At 37.8% G+C, this 16,408-nt stretch overlaps 1 protein-coding gene across 1 annotated transcript in view; it reads left to right on the top strand.

Moving 5' to 3' along the window:
* Positions 1-16,408, top strand: part of CDHR3 (cadherin related family member 3) — a 94,468-nt gene that overhangs the window by 65,691 nt on the left and 12,369 nt on the right. The window contains exons 12-16 of the mRNA XM_052000961.1: positions 1,647-1,873; positions 4,825-4,996; positions 10,340-10,590; positions 11,837-12,018; positions 14,144-14,157. Coding sequence (XP_051856921.1) covers positions 1,647-1,873; positions 4,825-4,996; positions 10,340-10,590; positions 11,837-12,018; positions 14,144-14,157 — 846 coding nt within the window. The remainder of the gene's footprint in view (positions 1-1,646; positions 1,874-4,824; positions 4,997-10,339; positions 10,591-11,836; positions 12,019-14,143; positions 14,158-16,408) is intronic.

Below are 16,408 nucleotides of genomic sequence, written 5' to 3'. Positions count from 1 at the left end.
GGCTCAAATTGTGTCTGTTTACTATATATCAAATATTTGTAGTCTAAGAGTATGATTCTTTTAGAGTTCAAGATTAAACACTACTTTCCCCAATTATCTAAAGGGGAGGATAACATTTTGCTTATTGTTAGTCACCTAGTGAGTTAACTCCCTCTTCATGCTGGTTCCACACAAAAGAGCTTCAGATATCAAGCAAACACATTTATCTAAGCAAAGAGTAATCAGAAACTGGGGAATAGTCATAAAGAATAGTGCAGAGGAAAGAAAACAAATGAGTAGATGAGCTCTAGAAATAGAATAAAATCTTAGCTCAACCAAGGGGTTCTCTCATTAGCTTATATCAGCCTCTAGGGATACATGTACCTGGAATCAAGGGACATGTCAAAGGCCAGCTCCCCACATATCTGTATGTCCAGAAAAATGTCCCATTTAACAACCAAAATTTTGCTTTCTGCTTGTTCTTTTCCCCAAGTCTTTCTACCTTAAATAGCATCTCAGTTTAGAGGTCTTTCTGCCAATCAGGAGCTAAATCCTCTGTTCTGTGATATAGTATCACAAACTTGTCCTTAAGGAATCAATCACCCCAGACCTGGCAAGGATTAAGTTTACATTATGTAAAGGTAGTGTAGGTTACATGATATAGTGTGGTGAATAGAATATTAGATAGAATCATAAGTCCTGAGTTCAAGTTCCAAAGATTACATTTTTCCTCTTGGCCAAAACTTTTTACAGTCCCTTAAAAAAAATCATTCAGAGTAAGCTTGAAGCCAGTAAACTCTACAGCATGAATACAAAGTGAGGTGAAGAGAAAAAAATATAAACAAAGAACAAAAGCCACTGAAGAAATTAAGCTGGCAGTTTCCTTTGTAGTCAGTGCATGGCAGTGATAAGAATAGGACTCAATGTGGATCACAACATAGTATTTTCACTCTTTTTGTTGTTATTTGCTTGCATTTTGTTTTCTTTCTCATTTTCTTCATTTTTGATCTCATTTTTCTTTTGCAGCATGACAATCGTGGAAATATGTATAAAAGAATTGCACATCTTTAACATATTACTTGCCATCTAGGGGGACAGGAGGGAGAAAAAATTTGGAACACAAGGTTTTGCAAGGGTGAATGTTGAAAATGTTTTGAAAATAAAAAGCTTTAATTAAAAAAAAAAAGGATAAGACTTGAGGGCCCAATGGATCTGAAAAGAAAGGTCCTAAAATCCTTAACTCTACAGTAGCAATAAGTGGGCAAAGTAGTTTAGATACATTATGATATTTGAGCCTTATAGTAACCGTATGAGGTAGATACTATGGGATCATATTTAGTCTACCAATGGGAAAACTGAGGATCAGAGCAGTGATGTGACTGGTCCCAGATTATTTAGCGTCGGTTTGCTTAATCCACTGCAGAAGTAGCAATCCACTTCACTATCTTCACCAAGAAAATCTCACATATAATATAGTCCACAGGGTCTTAAAGAGTCAGACATGACCCCAATTAAACAACTTCCTACTTCTAGTACTCTAACTACCATTACAATACTGTTTCCCTATGATGGTGGGAGACATAGCCATTCCAACATATGTCTTTCTCTCTGCCTTCTCCTCTGGAAAAAAAAAAAAGCCCTCATTTGAAATGCTTTATTCCTTTCAGTTCAGTCACGCATTGGACAGGTTCACGCAAGGGATGAAGATGAACCACAAAGTGATGTAACATATTCCATTCTCACTGGAGGCTCCACCATCCAGTACATGGGTCTGTTTTGGATTAACCCTAAAACAGGGGTGCTCCAGCTCGTGACTAAGGCTGACTTTGAATCAGTCCCTCAGCACATCCTTACAGTACAGGCTGCTAACAGGGAGGAGAGCAGCACAGTCACTGTGAGTAATGACAATGCACCTGTTGGATTTTCCTTAAGCTTTTCAAACATCATGGGCTGAAATAAGTTAGAGGCAGAATCTTTGAGCTCAGCAAGGAGTTGTGCTAATGACTAAACATTACCTGTAGTTTTGGATTGGATACAGCTTTGAGGAATAAGGACATTTCCCGTACCATTGCAGTGTTTCAAGGAGAATGAAAGTAGACAGTAGTAAGCATCCCTGTTGCATGGTAGAAATGGAAAAAATTAAAGACAGCAAGAAGTCATGTTCATGGCTAAATATAACCTATAGCTCTTGGATTGGATATAGCTTTGAGGAATCAGGACATTTCCCATACTTTTGCAGTGTTTCCAGGAGAATGAAAGTAGACAGTAGCAAGCATCTCTATTGCATGGTAGAAATGGAAAAAAATTAAAGACAGCAAGAAGTCAGGTTCATGGCTAAATATAACCTATAGCTCTTGGATTGGATATAGCTTTGAAGAATTAGGACATTTCCCATACTTTTGCAGTGTTTCCAGGAGAATGAAAGTAGACAGTAGAGAGCATCTCTATTGCGTGGTAGAAATGGAAAAAAATTAAAGACTTTATGCCCAAAAGTACATCTTGAGTCAAGATAAGAGGTAGGCTTAGTGGGCAGACTGCCTAATTCCCAAACTACTGCTTTCATCCATTAATAAATTATAATGCACAACATACATTCTCATGCACTGTGAGCGAGGCTTTGAAAGTGCATGGAACCAAAAAAGTGACAGGTATAGTTACCCACCTGTGACGCAGTAACTAGGTATGTTTTTTTTTAACCTATGGCAAAAACAACTGAGTGAGCAACTATTGTGGTAATAGTTGTTTCAAGAGAGGAGGCAATCTTTGCCCCTTTAAAAGTTGGACAGAGAAGTGGACTTTGAAAAGATACATTTCTAGTGGGGTGGGGATGGGGAGATGTGGTACCTGTAGCTCCGGTGATAGGACTCTGGGGTGGTGGCCGCTTACATAGCAAAACAGGTTCACAGAAAACAGGTAAAGATTGGTGATCAAACTAGGAACGAAAGGGTTCCTTTCAGGGAAGAAGTGCACTCATCTTTCTCCCTAACCTATGTCGATCCAAACCAGTCCAATTCAGACAACATTTATTAAATTCCTATAACATGTCCACTTTGCTAAGTGCTGGGGATACAATGAATAAAAACAGACAGTTCCTGCCCTCAAGGAACTTACAACATAAAGGGGGAGATTACACACAAAGGAAGGCAGGAAAGCAGGAAGGGGAGGTTGGAGGGGACACCTTGGGGTACCTGGTGAAGAAGGAATTGAAACCAGACAGGGTAGCAGGTGCAAAGTGGAGTGATTAGCTGAGAGTTCATTTTCTGACCTTTATTAAGGAAAGCATTGAGAAGAGTTTGGTATTCATTCCTGAGGGAGGAGGTATCAAGCAAGAATTGAATTAGCAATATGGTAGTATTGTGATGAGCTTATCCTGGGAGAAGCATCTTGTTCCAGGGAGTTGTAACCAGGCAGGGCAGCAGATGCAGAAGTGAATGTGAACCCTAGCACGAGACCTTTTTTATACTCTGCTGGCTACAACTCTGCCGTCAGCGATGCGCAGTTTCATAACTCTTAATGTTTAGATGCTACAACATTATCTGGAGGCATGTCTGGTAAAAAGGGCAGCCACTGGATCAGTAATTGTCAGTAATTAAAAGTAGTTGAAGATAATGGACAACTTGCATGGAACCATTCTCCTCCTGTTCTATCAGCAAACTCAGAGAAATGTGAAAGAAACATAAACTGAACTAATGATTAATTTGGTCAAGTGAAGAGAATGTTTGGGGAGAAATCAAGAAACTAAGTTCATTTCTCAGCTTTTTTTCCTAATTTTCCATGGGATTTAAGTAATAGGGAATTCCCCATCCTGATTTCTCTATCTACTAAATAGAAATTAAAATAATAACTAAATGCCAACAAAATCCAGGAAAAACCTCTTTTGAATCAATGGATTTTAAGGTTGTTTTTTTTTTTAAATGAAACCAAGGGCTCAGCATTGCTGGCTTGGCAGGAGATAGAGAATATGAAATCAGAGACTAACTAGGGATTGTGTAGATGTCTAAAAAATCAATAGAATCCTAATTTGGGAACTGAGTAAGCAAAACCTTTATTTCAATCCTAAATTTAGAAATAGTTGAAATGGTTAAATTCTAAAGTAAGACTAAATTTGCCCACATTTAAAAAATGGATGTAAATCAAAGTAGAAATCGAACTGAATGACCTGCCAGGATATACACCAATTTACCAGCTTTACAAAAAAACAGCCAAAGATAAAACTGTGGTCACAGTCTCAAGCTACTTAATTTAGTTGTTAGAGTCTGTTAGAGTTAGGTAATGAAAGCCAAGTTGTTAGAGCTGTTAGAGTAAGGTAATGAAATCAAAAGTCCTGAATTTGATCTCATTGGGACAAGTTATGTCCAATCTGCTGTGACCATAGACTTTATCACTAACTCAAGCTTCTCACTGGTCACATAGCAGTAGGGAAGAATGTAATCTGGGCAACCTACTGCCATTCCTGGGGAAACAATTTGGCTTTGTTTTTGTAAATTTAACACTTTGAAGTTTGCAAAATGTTTTTTTTTTCCTTACCAATATCATCATTTTATTTTCACAACAACCCCAGAAGGTATATCCTATTATTTTATAAACAAAGAGACTGGGGCTGACAGATGTTAAATGGCTTGCCCAGGATCAGACAGCTAGTGTATGGGGTATCTCACCCCATACACTGAATTCAGTGTACTACCTTGCTGTCTGTTTTTTTTTTTTTTGTGTGTGTGTGTGTGTGTGTGTGTGTGTGTGTGTGTGTATGTGTGTGTGATGTCTAATTATTTTGGAAGAGGAAGACAATTCTATGGAGGAGATTGGGAATCCCTCATATAAATGGTGATCTTCTCCCTTTTCTAGGTAACTGTGAACATTCTTGATGAAAATGATGAAAAACCAATCTGTGAACCAAATTTCTATTTCCTGACAATTCCCGTGGACCTAAGAGTTGGCACAAATATTCAGAATTTCAAACTAACGTGCATTGACAAAGATTCCAGCCCCAGGTCTTTCCGCTATTTCATTGGAAAAGGTAGAGTGTTTGACTCAGAATCACAGAAGCTCAGGATTTCACAGGCCATCTAGTTCTACCCAAATAAGTACTGACTCCATAACGTACCAAACACGTCCTCATCTGCTTGAAACCCCCTACTTAGGAGAAATACACTTTCTTCAGAGGGAGCCCATTCCACTTTGAGATTGGTTTAACAGATAAGAAGTGTTTTTTTGAACCAAGACTAAATCAGTATCTCTGTAACTTGCAGTTTTTGTTTCTAATTCTGTCCTCTAGGGTTGAAGAGAGTAAATTGGATGCTTCTTTTCTATGAAATCCCTTCAAATGTTAAAAGACAGTTATCATGCTCCCCTTAATTTTTTTTCTTCTCCAGGCCAGACTTATTCATTTCCATGATATAGTCTTTAAATGGCAAAGCCCTTCTCCATTCTAGCTGCTACCTCTAGGATACCCTCTGGCTTATTCATGTCCTATCTACAATCAAACATAATAATCTGACAAGAGTAGAATAAAGCAGTACCATCATCTTCCTGTTCCTGGATACCATGCCTTTCTTAATATAGACAAGCATTACCTTAACTTAGCTGCCATATTGATTAATCATGTATTGCACTGAAATCCCCAGAACCTTTTCATATGCTTTCATTGCTGCCTAGCCTTGATGCTCTGATTTTGCCCTTGCATCATTGATTTTTTGAGCCTAAATATAAACTTTACATATATTCCCAATAAATTTTGTATTATTCTATTCAACTTGATATTCCAGCTTATCCAAATATTTTGAATTTTGATGCTGTCATCTAGAAAGTTTACTATCCTTTCTACTTTGGAATCATATGCAAATCTTATCTAAATTAGTATATAAACAATATATAGTTTTATAAAAATTAGCATATATTTTGTTTACCTCAGTTCTTCATCTGTAAAATGAGATGAAGAAGGAAATGGCAAACTATCCTAATTTTTTTTGGGGGGGGGGGGAGATGGGGGTAAGGTTAAGTATCTTGCCCAGGGTCACACAGCTAGCTAGTATTAAGTGGCTGAGGTCAGATTTGAACTCAAGTGTCCCTGACTTCAGGGCTGGTGCTCTAACCATTGTGTTATCTAGCTACCCCAAAGATACCATAGTATCTTTGCCAAAAACAAAACAAAACTCAATTGGAGTTGGACACATGCGAAAGAGAGACAGAGAAAGAGAGTGAAGGAGAAAGAGAGAGAGAAAAGAGGAGGAGGAAAAAGAGGAAGAAGAAGAGGAGGAGAAAGAAGAAGAAGAAAAGGAAGAAGAAGAAAAAAAAGAGGAGAAGGAGATAATTGATGATATAGTAGATAGAGGATTGGGCCTGGAATCAGGAAGACCTGAATTCAAATATGACCTCAAACATTTACTAGGAGACAGCTAAATGGCACAGTGGATAGAGCACCAGCCCTGAAGTCAGAAGGACCTGAGTTCAAATCTAGCCTCAGACACTTAACACTTTCTAACTGTATGACCCTGGGCAAGTCACTTAACCCCAATTGCCTCAGCAAAAACAAAAAACAAAATATTTCCTAGCTGTGAGATAAGTCACTTAACTTCAGTTTGGCTTAGTTTCCTCTCAACTGTAAAAGAGGAATAATAATAGTACCTATGTTGCAGGATTATTATGAGGATCAAATGAAAAAACTATAAAAAGTACTTAGCACAATATCTAACACATAGAAAGCTATATAAACGCTTATTCCCTTCTCCTTTCTTTCTACTTGTATAACAAATTAGTACACATATACATATGTATTATATACACACACATGTATGATAAATTAATAAATATATACACATTCATATATACACATATATGTATATAAATACATATATATTAAGTTGTAAACAAATGAACATTTCTATATATGCTCTCTATATTTTTATTTATAAAACACATTAGTATATGTCCAATTATATAATTGTCCAAAACAATTATAGTTTGAAATTCTAGAAAACCATTTTGGAAGGTCAGGAAGATGTGCCCAGCACAATGCCTTTGGCTGTAAAAGCACTCACTAAATATGGAATGAATGAGAACTGTGCTTATGGACTGATCTAGGCTATGGACTCGTGAAAATGAGATACTTTTAAATAAGGCCAGAAGGATTTGGGAAGGGAAAATTAAATTTGCTCTGTGTTGCCATGGTCTTGCTTCTGTTTTCTCTTGTTCCCCTTTTTCTTCCCCTGATCCCCAGGCCACACAATTTGTGTAAGGGAGGGAGTAAGTGGATAGGAGCTCTGTCATTGTTGGAGATCTCTTGACCCAGTGCACAGACCATTCCCAAGATTCAAGAATCTGTATTAGTTTCATTGTGTTTTCATTTTAGACCAACTCCCTGAGCCCCTCTTTTTGTTAGGGCTTTTAATGGGTTTCATGGAATTGGAGTCATCTGTCAGGCTAATAATGGATTAAATGCATATTGAGAAATTTGCCCTCTGGGATTCTCCTATGCCCCATTCATTTTCTTTCCTTAAAAGTGCAGTACCATAGAAAAAGGAAAAAAGAAAAAAAGCCTCTCAATGGAAGTTAGACCAAAAATAACTTTACTAATGAAATGTTAAAAGCCAGAGATTTAAGCCCAAATAAGCAAAACAGTTCCAAATAAAAGAAGAAAATCTATTCTTCACCCCCTGCTGAACTCTAGAGTGGCAGGATCCCAAAGCAGTGGGGGCTCTCACCAAGCATGTGCGTCACAAAACCCAGAGGTAGAAACTGCCTCCAGATTGGAAGTCTTATAAGATGAAAATAATCTATACTCAGCAAGACCCCAAAGGCCTTTTGGTAAGCCCTGCTGCTAAGAGAGAGAAAATTGCATCATCCCTTGCTCCATTTACTAGTTTTCACTCAGTAACAAGTCTGGAACCACTGGAGAAATGAGTTGAATTTAACGGATGCAGGCAATATGACCAAACCTCACAGGCTTCTCTTAGCCATGAATGACTGAAATGAATGAAAAATCATTGAAAAAGTCAGGCACTCCACTGAGTGCTGAGAATACAAATACAAGCAAATGAGACAGCTCCTGTCCTCCTGGAACTTACTTTCTAATGGAGAAACACAACACATAAAGGGAGATAGAATCGTTCAAGGCTATTTTAGCATGATTTGGAAGTAGCCTAGGAATGATATGAAGAACTAGTTCTAGGGAGGATGAAAAAACTCACTTATTCATCATCATCATGAACAGAGTGTGCTTACTATGAGGCAGGCACTGGGCTAAATACTTTACAATTATTATCTCATCTGATCCTCACAACAATTCTGGGAGGTATTGTTATTATTATCCCCATTTTACAGATTAAATGACTTGCTCAGGAATACATAACTAGCAAGTTTCTGAAAATGGATTTAAATTAAGGTTTTCTTGTCTCCAGGTTAGGGGCTGAGGTTAGGATTCAGTGAAAGGGAAATGAAGAGATGATACAAGTCTGAGCAGGATTGGGAAATAGTTAATAGCATGAGGAAGGGTCCTAACAGTATCTGTAAATGTTCTTGCCTTTCTAAAGTCACCAGAAATCTCTCCTCATTGACTAGCTGTGGGTTCAAGTCCTGGATTCAGGAATCCCATCTTTGTAAGTTCAAATCCAGCCTCAGACACTTCATAGCTGTGTGATTCCAGGTAAATCACTTAACTTTGCCTCAGTTTCCTCATCTATAAAATGAGTGGAAGAAGGAAATGGCAAACCATTCTGGTATCTTTGCTAAGAAAACTCCAAATGGGGTCAAAAAAATTAGACAGGACTGAATCAAGTGTACAATTGGTTCTGTGAATATTATATTGTTCAGACATGGCTGGCTATATCATGAAAGCAGGGATTGCATTTCTCCTCTTGACCTATTGAGTACTTAAGGTCACCATAATGGAGACACAGCTTCCTTAAGGAATTGCAGTTCCGTTCATATGTAGAGTCATAAGGGAATGTTCTGGGATGAGCTGCCAAATATATCAAGAGTGAATCTCCTCTTCATCCCCTTCCTGCTGGCTCCTTGATTCTGTTCTGGGATTCTGAGCTCTACTAGTAGGCCTTTATATCACTTCCTGGCCATTTCTAAACTATAATTCTGCAAATATACATCAAATCCATTGGGATCTGTCCTTTATATGTTGTATTGCCCCATTCACGGGAATAAGACTATCTTGATGCCTGTATTTTTTCCTCTTTAAGTAAATGCTTATAATGATAAAGATAAAAAATCACTGAATAGCCTTCATAGAGGCAATTTAGTTTGTATCTAAGTATTACCACAGTGATGCTATATAGAACACATTTTTTCCTCCTTATTTTAATTCTCAACAAAATTGAATGTCCTAAAAGTTCTTTGCTGTTTCCAAACTAAATCAAGACACATTTGTGTCCTGGGATGTCACTAGTGGAATAGATATATCATTCACCAAAAATGTAGGATTGGGTTTTTGGAGAAGGTTAAAGTGGGGCAGAGGAAGGCCTGGGAGGTAGGAAAGGGCAAACTCGCCACTAATTAGAGCTGTTCTAGCATAGAAAGGGCTGCCTCTTGAGGTAATAAATTCCTTTTCACCAACAGTCTTCAGGAGGCAATATGATGATCATTTGTCAGGGATATTGCAAAAGCCTCCTAATTGGTCTCCTTTCCTCAGGTCTTTCCCTAGTCTCCTTTAACCAGTTGCCAAAGTGATTTTCCTTAAATTCAGATCTGAGTATATTCCTCCTTTACTTAATAAACAGCAGTAGATATCTATTGATTTTAGGATCACATATAAACCTCTCCGGTTTCTAAAGTACTTCACAGTCTGGCCCCCACTTATCTTTCTGGTCTCATTATACATCATTCCTCTTCCCACATCCCTAATCTAATCACACTAAACTTCCTGCTATTCCTTATACATCACACTCGGTGTTCCCCCTCGATGCCTTTCCACTGGCCATCCCTCATGCCAGGAAGGCTCTCTCTAATCACTTTCTCATAGAATACCTTACTTCCTTCAAAATTCAGCTCAATAAATACCTTTTATACGAAGCTCTTCCTAATCCCTCCAATTTGTACAGTCCATCCTTCCTGAGTACCGTGTATCTATTTCATATTTATTCTGTACATACACATACACAAATAACAAACAAAATAACAAATGTTACCTACCTTATTAAACTGTAAACATTTTGAGATTGGGACTATTTCATTTCTATCTTTGCAGTTCTATAATAGGGACTTAAGAAATGCTTGTTCATTGATTGACTGATAGATGATATGATTTTTGCTCAAATATGAATTGGACTAGATGACATTTGCCTTATCATCTCTTTTTTTCCCTCCCTTCTCTTTACTTCCTGCCTCCATGATCTTGTTCTAAAAACCTATTTAGGGAACAAGAACAATCATTTCACTTTCTCCCCCAATGCTGGATCAAATATCACAAGCCTCCTGCTCGCAACCCCTTTTGATTATTCCAGTGGTTTTGATAAAGCCTGGGACTATGAGCTGCTCATCTACGTAACAGATGACAACTTGCTGACCAGCAGGAAGAAAGCAGAGGCTTTTGTTCAGACAGGAACGGTGACACTGAATATCCAAGTCATCCCTCACCCAACCACAGTCATCACCACCACTTCTACAGTAAGAGCTTGGCATCCTGAGTTTCCAACTGCATTCTTTGTTATTCAGTTAGAACTCTCTGGTCCTGGAGAAATGATGGATTTGAGAAGGCCTCGGTGGTTAGGAGATGGTTAGGGGATGGAGTCCTGTGTGTGCTAGAGATGAGCAATCTCTGAGAGCAGATGGAAATGGAGGAAGCCTTGGCCACTCTGTTCGTAAAGTGAACGAGAAATTTAACTTTTAATGCTCTAGTCATGGCTCCAAGCAGCAACTTGTTCTTTCTTAACCAACCATAGAGAAGCCATATTTTGGCTGATGACTGATTTTTACTGTCCATTTGGCACCACTATAGTCACTCCTGGGCACCCACCAGGCTGGCAAGTATCGTCTTCCCTCTTACAAAAAAATCTCACAGGATTTAAAGCAGAAAATTTAGTCAGTGTGATCATCACTCAACTCACCTACTAACCTTGAAGGTGAAGAGTAACCATTGTTGAGAGGATTGAAAGAGATTTGAATGGCTTTGTGCCTTGTCAGTGAAATACTTGTCTCCAAGTCAGACTCTGGAGTATCCATGCATCAGCAAGAGCCAAGGAGACTTGGGAGCTTGGCTCTTTGGGAAGATATGTGCTACAGTGGGTAGACAGCTAACCTTGAACTCGGGAAAACCTGTGTTCAAATTCAGCTCTGATACTCACAAGCTCTCCATGTCCCAAGCAACTCTCCAAGATGTTAAATTGCAGAGATATCAATTTACATTGGCAGAGAGAATTTTCTCATCAGGAATTTTCTCAGCCAATGTAATCATATGTGCATATACACACATATATACATAATAACATAATGTGTAATATTTATAATAATATTTATAATATATTATATATAATTAATCATTATAAAATATATAAGTATAATATATAAAATATATAATTATATATGAATAAAATATATAATTATAATACATAAAATATAAATGTATAATTAATTGTACTATATAATTATAATAAATATATTATATATAATATAATATTTACAATAATATTTATACACATAGTGGATAGTGGGATACCTAGGAGATATATATATATACCCCTATCCAATTTCTAAAAAAAACTTAGTAGGTGTGTAAATGAAACATCATGAGTGGAAAATGTAAGCTCTAATTTATACTAAATATAAATTATATGTATATATATAAATGAATATTAAATGATATTAATATATAAAAATATGACCACCATTGTCCCACCTCCCTCTTCTTTTCAAGCCCAGAGTCACATACCTGATTCAGAGAGAAAATATTTATTCGTCATCAGCTTGGTATGTACCATTCATTATTACAGTGGGCTCCATGCTACTCTTGGGTCTCCTGGGATACCAGTTCTTCCTACTGGTGAAATTCATTCGAAGACACTGCTCCTTCAAACCCAAGGAAGATAAAGAATCTCTGTAAGTCACTCTGTAAGCCTGATCCTTTCTACAACCTGGGGAAACCAATTCTGGTTGTTCCAACTCTATGAAAGGAATAATCTTTTCCTGTATAACCTGGATCCCTTAGAGAGAAGAGAAGGGGTAGGGAGATGGCTAAAAAAGGAATGCTTTCCATAGGTTCCAAAACACCTAGTAATCCCTCTGCATTGAGTAACTATTCCTTCTCTTTCCTTGATAAAATGATCAGTGCTGATACGACAGGAACTCTGGAATTAGGTCTTTCCATCATTTGGGCCCTTGCCATTGTCTCTAATTACTGAGAAATACCATTTTGATTAGTAATGGAGAAGTATATTTACTTACTTATTTTCTGTTTAGAAAAGGATTCGAAAGGCAGTGTGACACAGTGGAGAGAGACCTAGCCTTGGAGTCAGGAAGACCTGCACCTGACTTATATTATGTGTCTTCCTAATAAGTCTCTGAACCTTTGAGTGACCCAGACAATTCATTAAGACTACAAGTTGCAAAGCAGATGATAATCTACAGTGGTAAAGGAGGTTTCCTGATTTTTAGATCCATACAATAATTAAATTACAACTCCAGGCCAAAATATGTTTTTCACTTTTTTTAAAATAGGGGCCAATAGAAATGGAATTGGAGAAAGCATCAAGGTCTAATATGATGATACCTCCATCAAAGCCCTATTCTAATGCCTTGGTATACTGGTCTCTCCCCATGTGTCCAACATACAATACAATAGAACAGAAATTCCTTGAGGACAGGTATAGTTTCATTTTTGTCTTTGCAACCCCAGTGGCTAGCACAGTAACAGCACATAGTTCCTCTGAATAAGTGCTTGATTGAAGATTCAGCCTGTGCTCTCAAAGGTTATATTTGCAAAGTTTAGGCTCAGGAAGATTCTATTACACTGGAAATGTTTCAAGGGTTGGTCTGATGATGGACTATATGTCTCCCATCACCAGATAATTTTTATTTTTTATTTTATTTTATTTTTTGGCCCATAGCAATTCATGAAGACTCTTTACTATTATGTAGAAAAGTTGGTGACCTGGATTGGTGGAGTGTATTACTATATCATTAAAACCATAGACCCTCAACACATGGAAGAAGAATTTTCTGATTATCCTTGCCCTAATGTGCTGAGTTCTAAAATAAGGCAGCATGGCAATATTGGTGCTGATTTCTAGTGTGTTAGAGCTCTGGGTTTTAATCTTAGTTCTATTCAACATGAACTTTGTCTTCGTTTCTGTTTTTTAAAGGGAAGGTGGTTTTGAGATATGTTTATGGTATAGTAGAGGGTAGAATAGCTATATTATAATCGATGAGACTTGGATTCAAATCCTGAATCTGACATAGTCACCCATAGTAGTTGGGAGACCCTAAGCTAGTCACTTTGCCCTCTCAGTACATCAGGCAGCTCTATAAATCTATAAATTACAGATGAATAATTGCGTCAATGGAAGTTATTTTCACATTGGAGATCCCCATTGAAATCATAGATTTAGACCCAAAAAAAAAGGTGTGTGTGTGTGTGTGTGTGTTAATAACCATGTTCCACAGAAAAATTCCGAAGATTCTCTAGTATTTTTCAAATGGTTTGAAATCACCAGGTGAATGACACCACGAAAAGCACGAGGATTTGGTGTGAGTTGTCCCTTCCATTACCACACCATCTTGGGGAAATTACTGTCACATGATAGAAAGGAGAGGAGTGGCTGTTAGTCTGATAAACATGGCAGCGATCCGTGGTGGGGCTTAGATACAGTACCTGTTTCAGGATAGGAACGGGAGGTGCTCCTGGGAAACCAGGACCTCATGCAATTCCTGATTTTATGTTAAATGTGCAAATTAATCTGGCCATTTTCACACGCTCCCAAAGCTAATCATTTCTAATATGGTTTAGTTAATAAAAGGAAACATGCAAAAAATTCTGAACTAAGCCTGATCTGTCTGAAAATGAGTTGTAATATGATAAGACAGGCAGCATTTATCAAATGAGATTGCCAGAGGAAGAAATATTGTATTTCTGAAGGAAGCTCCCCAAAGAAGCCCGTCTGGTTATGTGTGTAGTGATGTGCAATAGTCTCTTGGTAATTAATGTCAATCTTTTATTTTGTCATAGGGTGAAAAAAGAAGGTATGTATGCTGTCTATTCTACTGGCTTCTGGGATGTGGTGGGTGTACAAGAAAAGAATTCTGCTCAGTGGAGGATAAAAGGGCAATACATATTCTCATGGTGGCTGGCTTTGAGGAGATGCTCAATAAATACTGCACTGCACTGCACTGCACTGAATTGAATTGAATTGAATTGAACTGAATTGAATTGAATTGAATTACATAATGAGCATCTGGAGGAAAGCAAGAGTCAAAGTATAGCCTGAGAGAGTAGTGCTTATTAAACCTTAAGACACAGTAGAAAGGAGGAGGAGGAAGAGGAAAAGGAGGAGGGAAAAGCGGAAGAAGAGGAGGAGGAGGAGGAAGGGAAGAAGGAGGAAGGGGAAGTGGAATTAAGGAAGGAGGAAGGAGATGAGAATGAGGAGAAGAGAAAGAAAGAGGACAAGGAAAAGAAAAAGGAGAAGGAGAAAAAGGAAGAGAAGATGGTGATAATGGTGGTAGTGGTGGTAGTGGTTGGAAGGCTGAATCTGGAATAAGCAAGACCTGAGTTCAAATCCAGCCTCAGAAACATATTATATGTTTCCTGGGCAAGCCATTTAACCTCTATTTACTTAAGGTTCTTCATCTGCAAAATGGGAGTAATAATAACACTTACCCCCAAGGGTTGCTTTGAGCATCAAATGAAATGCCTGTAAAGTGCTATGTAAATGTTAGTTATTATTGTTATCATTGATAATAATCATTCAATAAAGATCTTATTAAATACTTCCTATGAACAAGGCAGGTAAAAATGAAAGCATCTCCATTTTTTAAAAGTTTATATTTTATTAGGAGATACAACATACATGCAAATAAGTGAAATACAAAGTAATATGTTATCAGTTTCAAGAGGGAGAGAGGGCTCAAAGCTGGGGTGGTCAGGCAAGGTGTCCAGAGGATGCGGCACCTGAACTACACTTGGAAGGCACCTAGGGATTTCTACCTTATAGACCGAAGGAAGACAGGAGTGCATTCCAGACATTTGTGCAAAACAGAGATGAGCCAGTGTTGCTAAGCAGCCAGGACTCCTTCAATTGCATGTGTCTGTTAGGCTTAGGGCACCTGCTGGATTTCATTTGAGCACCTAGAAGGCAATCCCTTGCAAGGAATGAAAGTTTGTGTAAAGAATTAAAAGTGTGTTTTAACTGAACCATGTACTTGGGGCAGAACTTGAAAGAGCATAGTTCTTACCCTCCTTTTAAAACTCACTTTTTTAAGGAAGAAAAATTCTTTAGAATAAGACTGCGATGAAAAGGTAATTGTCAGGGTGTATTGGAAAGAGTACTGGATTTAGAGTCGAAAGACCTGGATTCAAAGAGTATTGAATGAAAGTCTAAAGACCTGGGTTCAAAGGGGAAGTCTTGGTTTATTTAACCACAAAATAAGGGGGTGGGATTATATGACCTCGAAGATTCCTTCCATTTCCAAATCTATGAACAGACAGGTTCAATGGGGATAATATTTTATCTCTATGGCTTCAACCTTGATAAGGTATCGTGCCAACTAATGCCTGCCCTAAGCTGTTGAATAATGGTGGGAGGAAAAATGGAGGTAGAGAACAGAAAGACATTTTCAAGTGCGTGAAGTAGATACCTATTTTAATCAACCAAATCAACAAATATTATATTTATGGAGCATCTTAGATTCCCTTTACTGATTGAGCATTTGATACTGCAACATGCTGGGCAAAGTGTCCCTTCAAGCAGAATATAGGATCATAAACTGAGAGCTAGAAGGCACTTAAGCCGATAGTTCCACCCCTCACTTTTCACTCAGCTCATGGAGGTCAGATAATTTGCCTTATATTACAGAGATCAGAAGGAACAGAGCTGGAATATGAACCAAGTTCCTCTGACTTGGAAACTCACTCTCTTTCCATGCCTCCTGTGCACTTGAAAACAAATTATCTTTTATTTTCCCATTCCTTTTTGATGAGTTATGCATAGACAGGGACTGAGTTTGAAGGAGATTAGCTCCTACTCTCTTCATGTAACTCAATACAAAAAAATAATTTTGAGGGAAAATGACTTCTTAAGATCTGTTAGTAGGTAAGAAGTAAATAAAAAGGCAAATTAAAACTATTATTTATTTAACTTTTTATTTCCCCCACTGGAGCCCTCTCTTTCTCTGGATCATCATTCTTTCCCTTTTTCATACATTTTTATGGGATTCCCAGACTTAAAGGATGTCTATTGAAAATGGGTACACAAAAGCAGGTCAAAGGCTAAAGAAT

This window comes from Antechinus flavipes, chromosome 5, assembly GCF_016432865.1.
Source record: "Antechinus flavipes isolate AdamAnt ecotype Samford, QLD, Australia chromosome 5, AdamAnt_v2, whole genome shotgun sequence".
NCBI lineage: Eukaryota > Metazoa > Chordata > Mammalia > Dasyuromorphia > Dasyuridae > Antechinus > Antechinus flavipes.
This window is presented reverse-complemented; position numbering and strand designations above follow the sequence as displayed.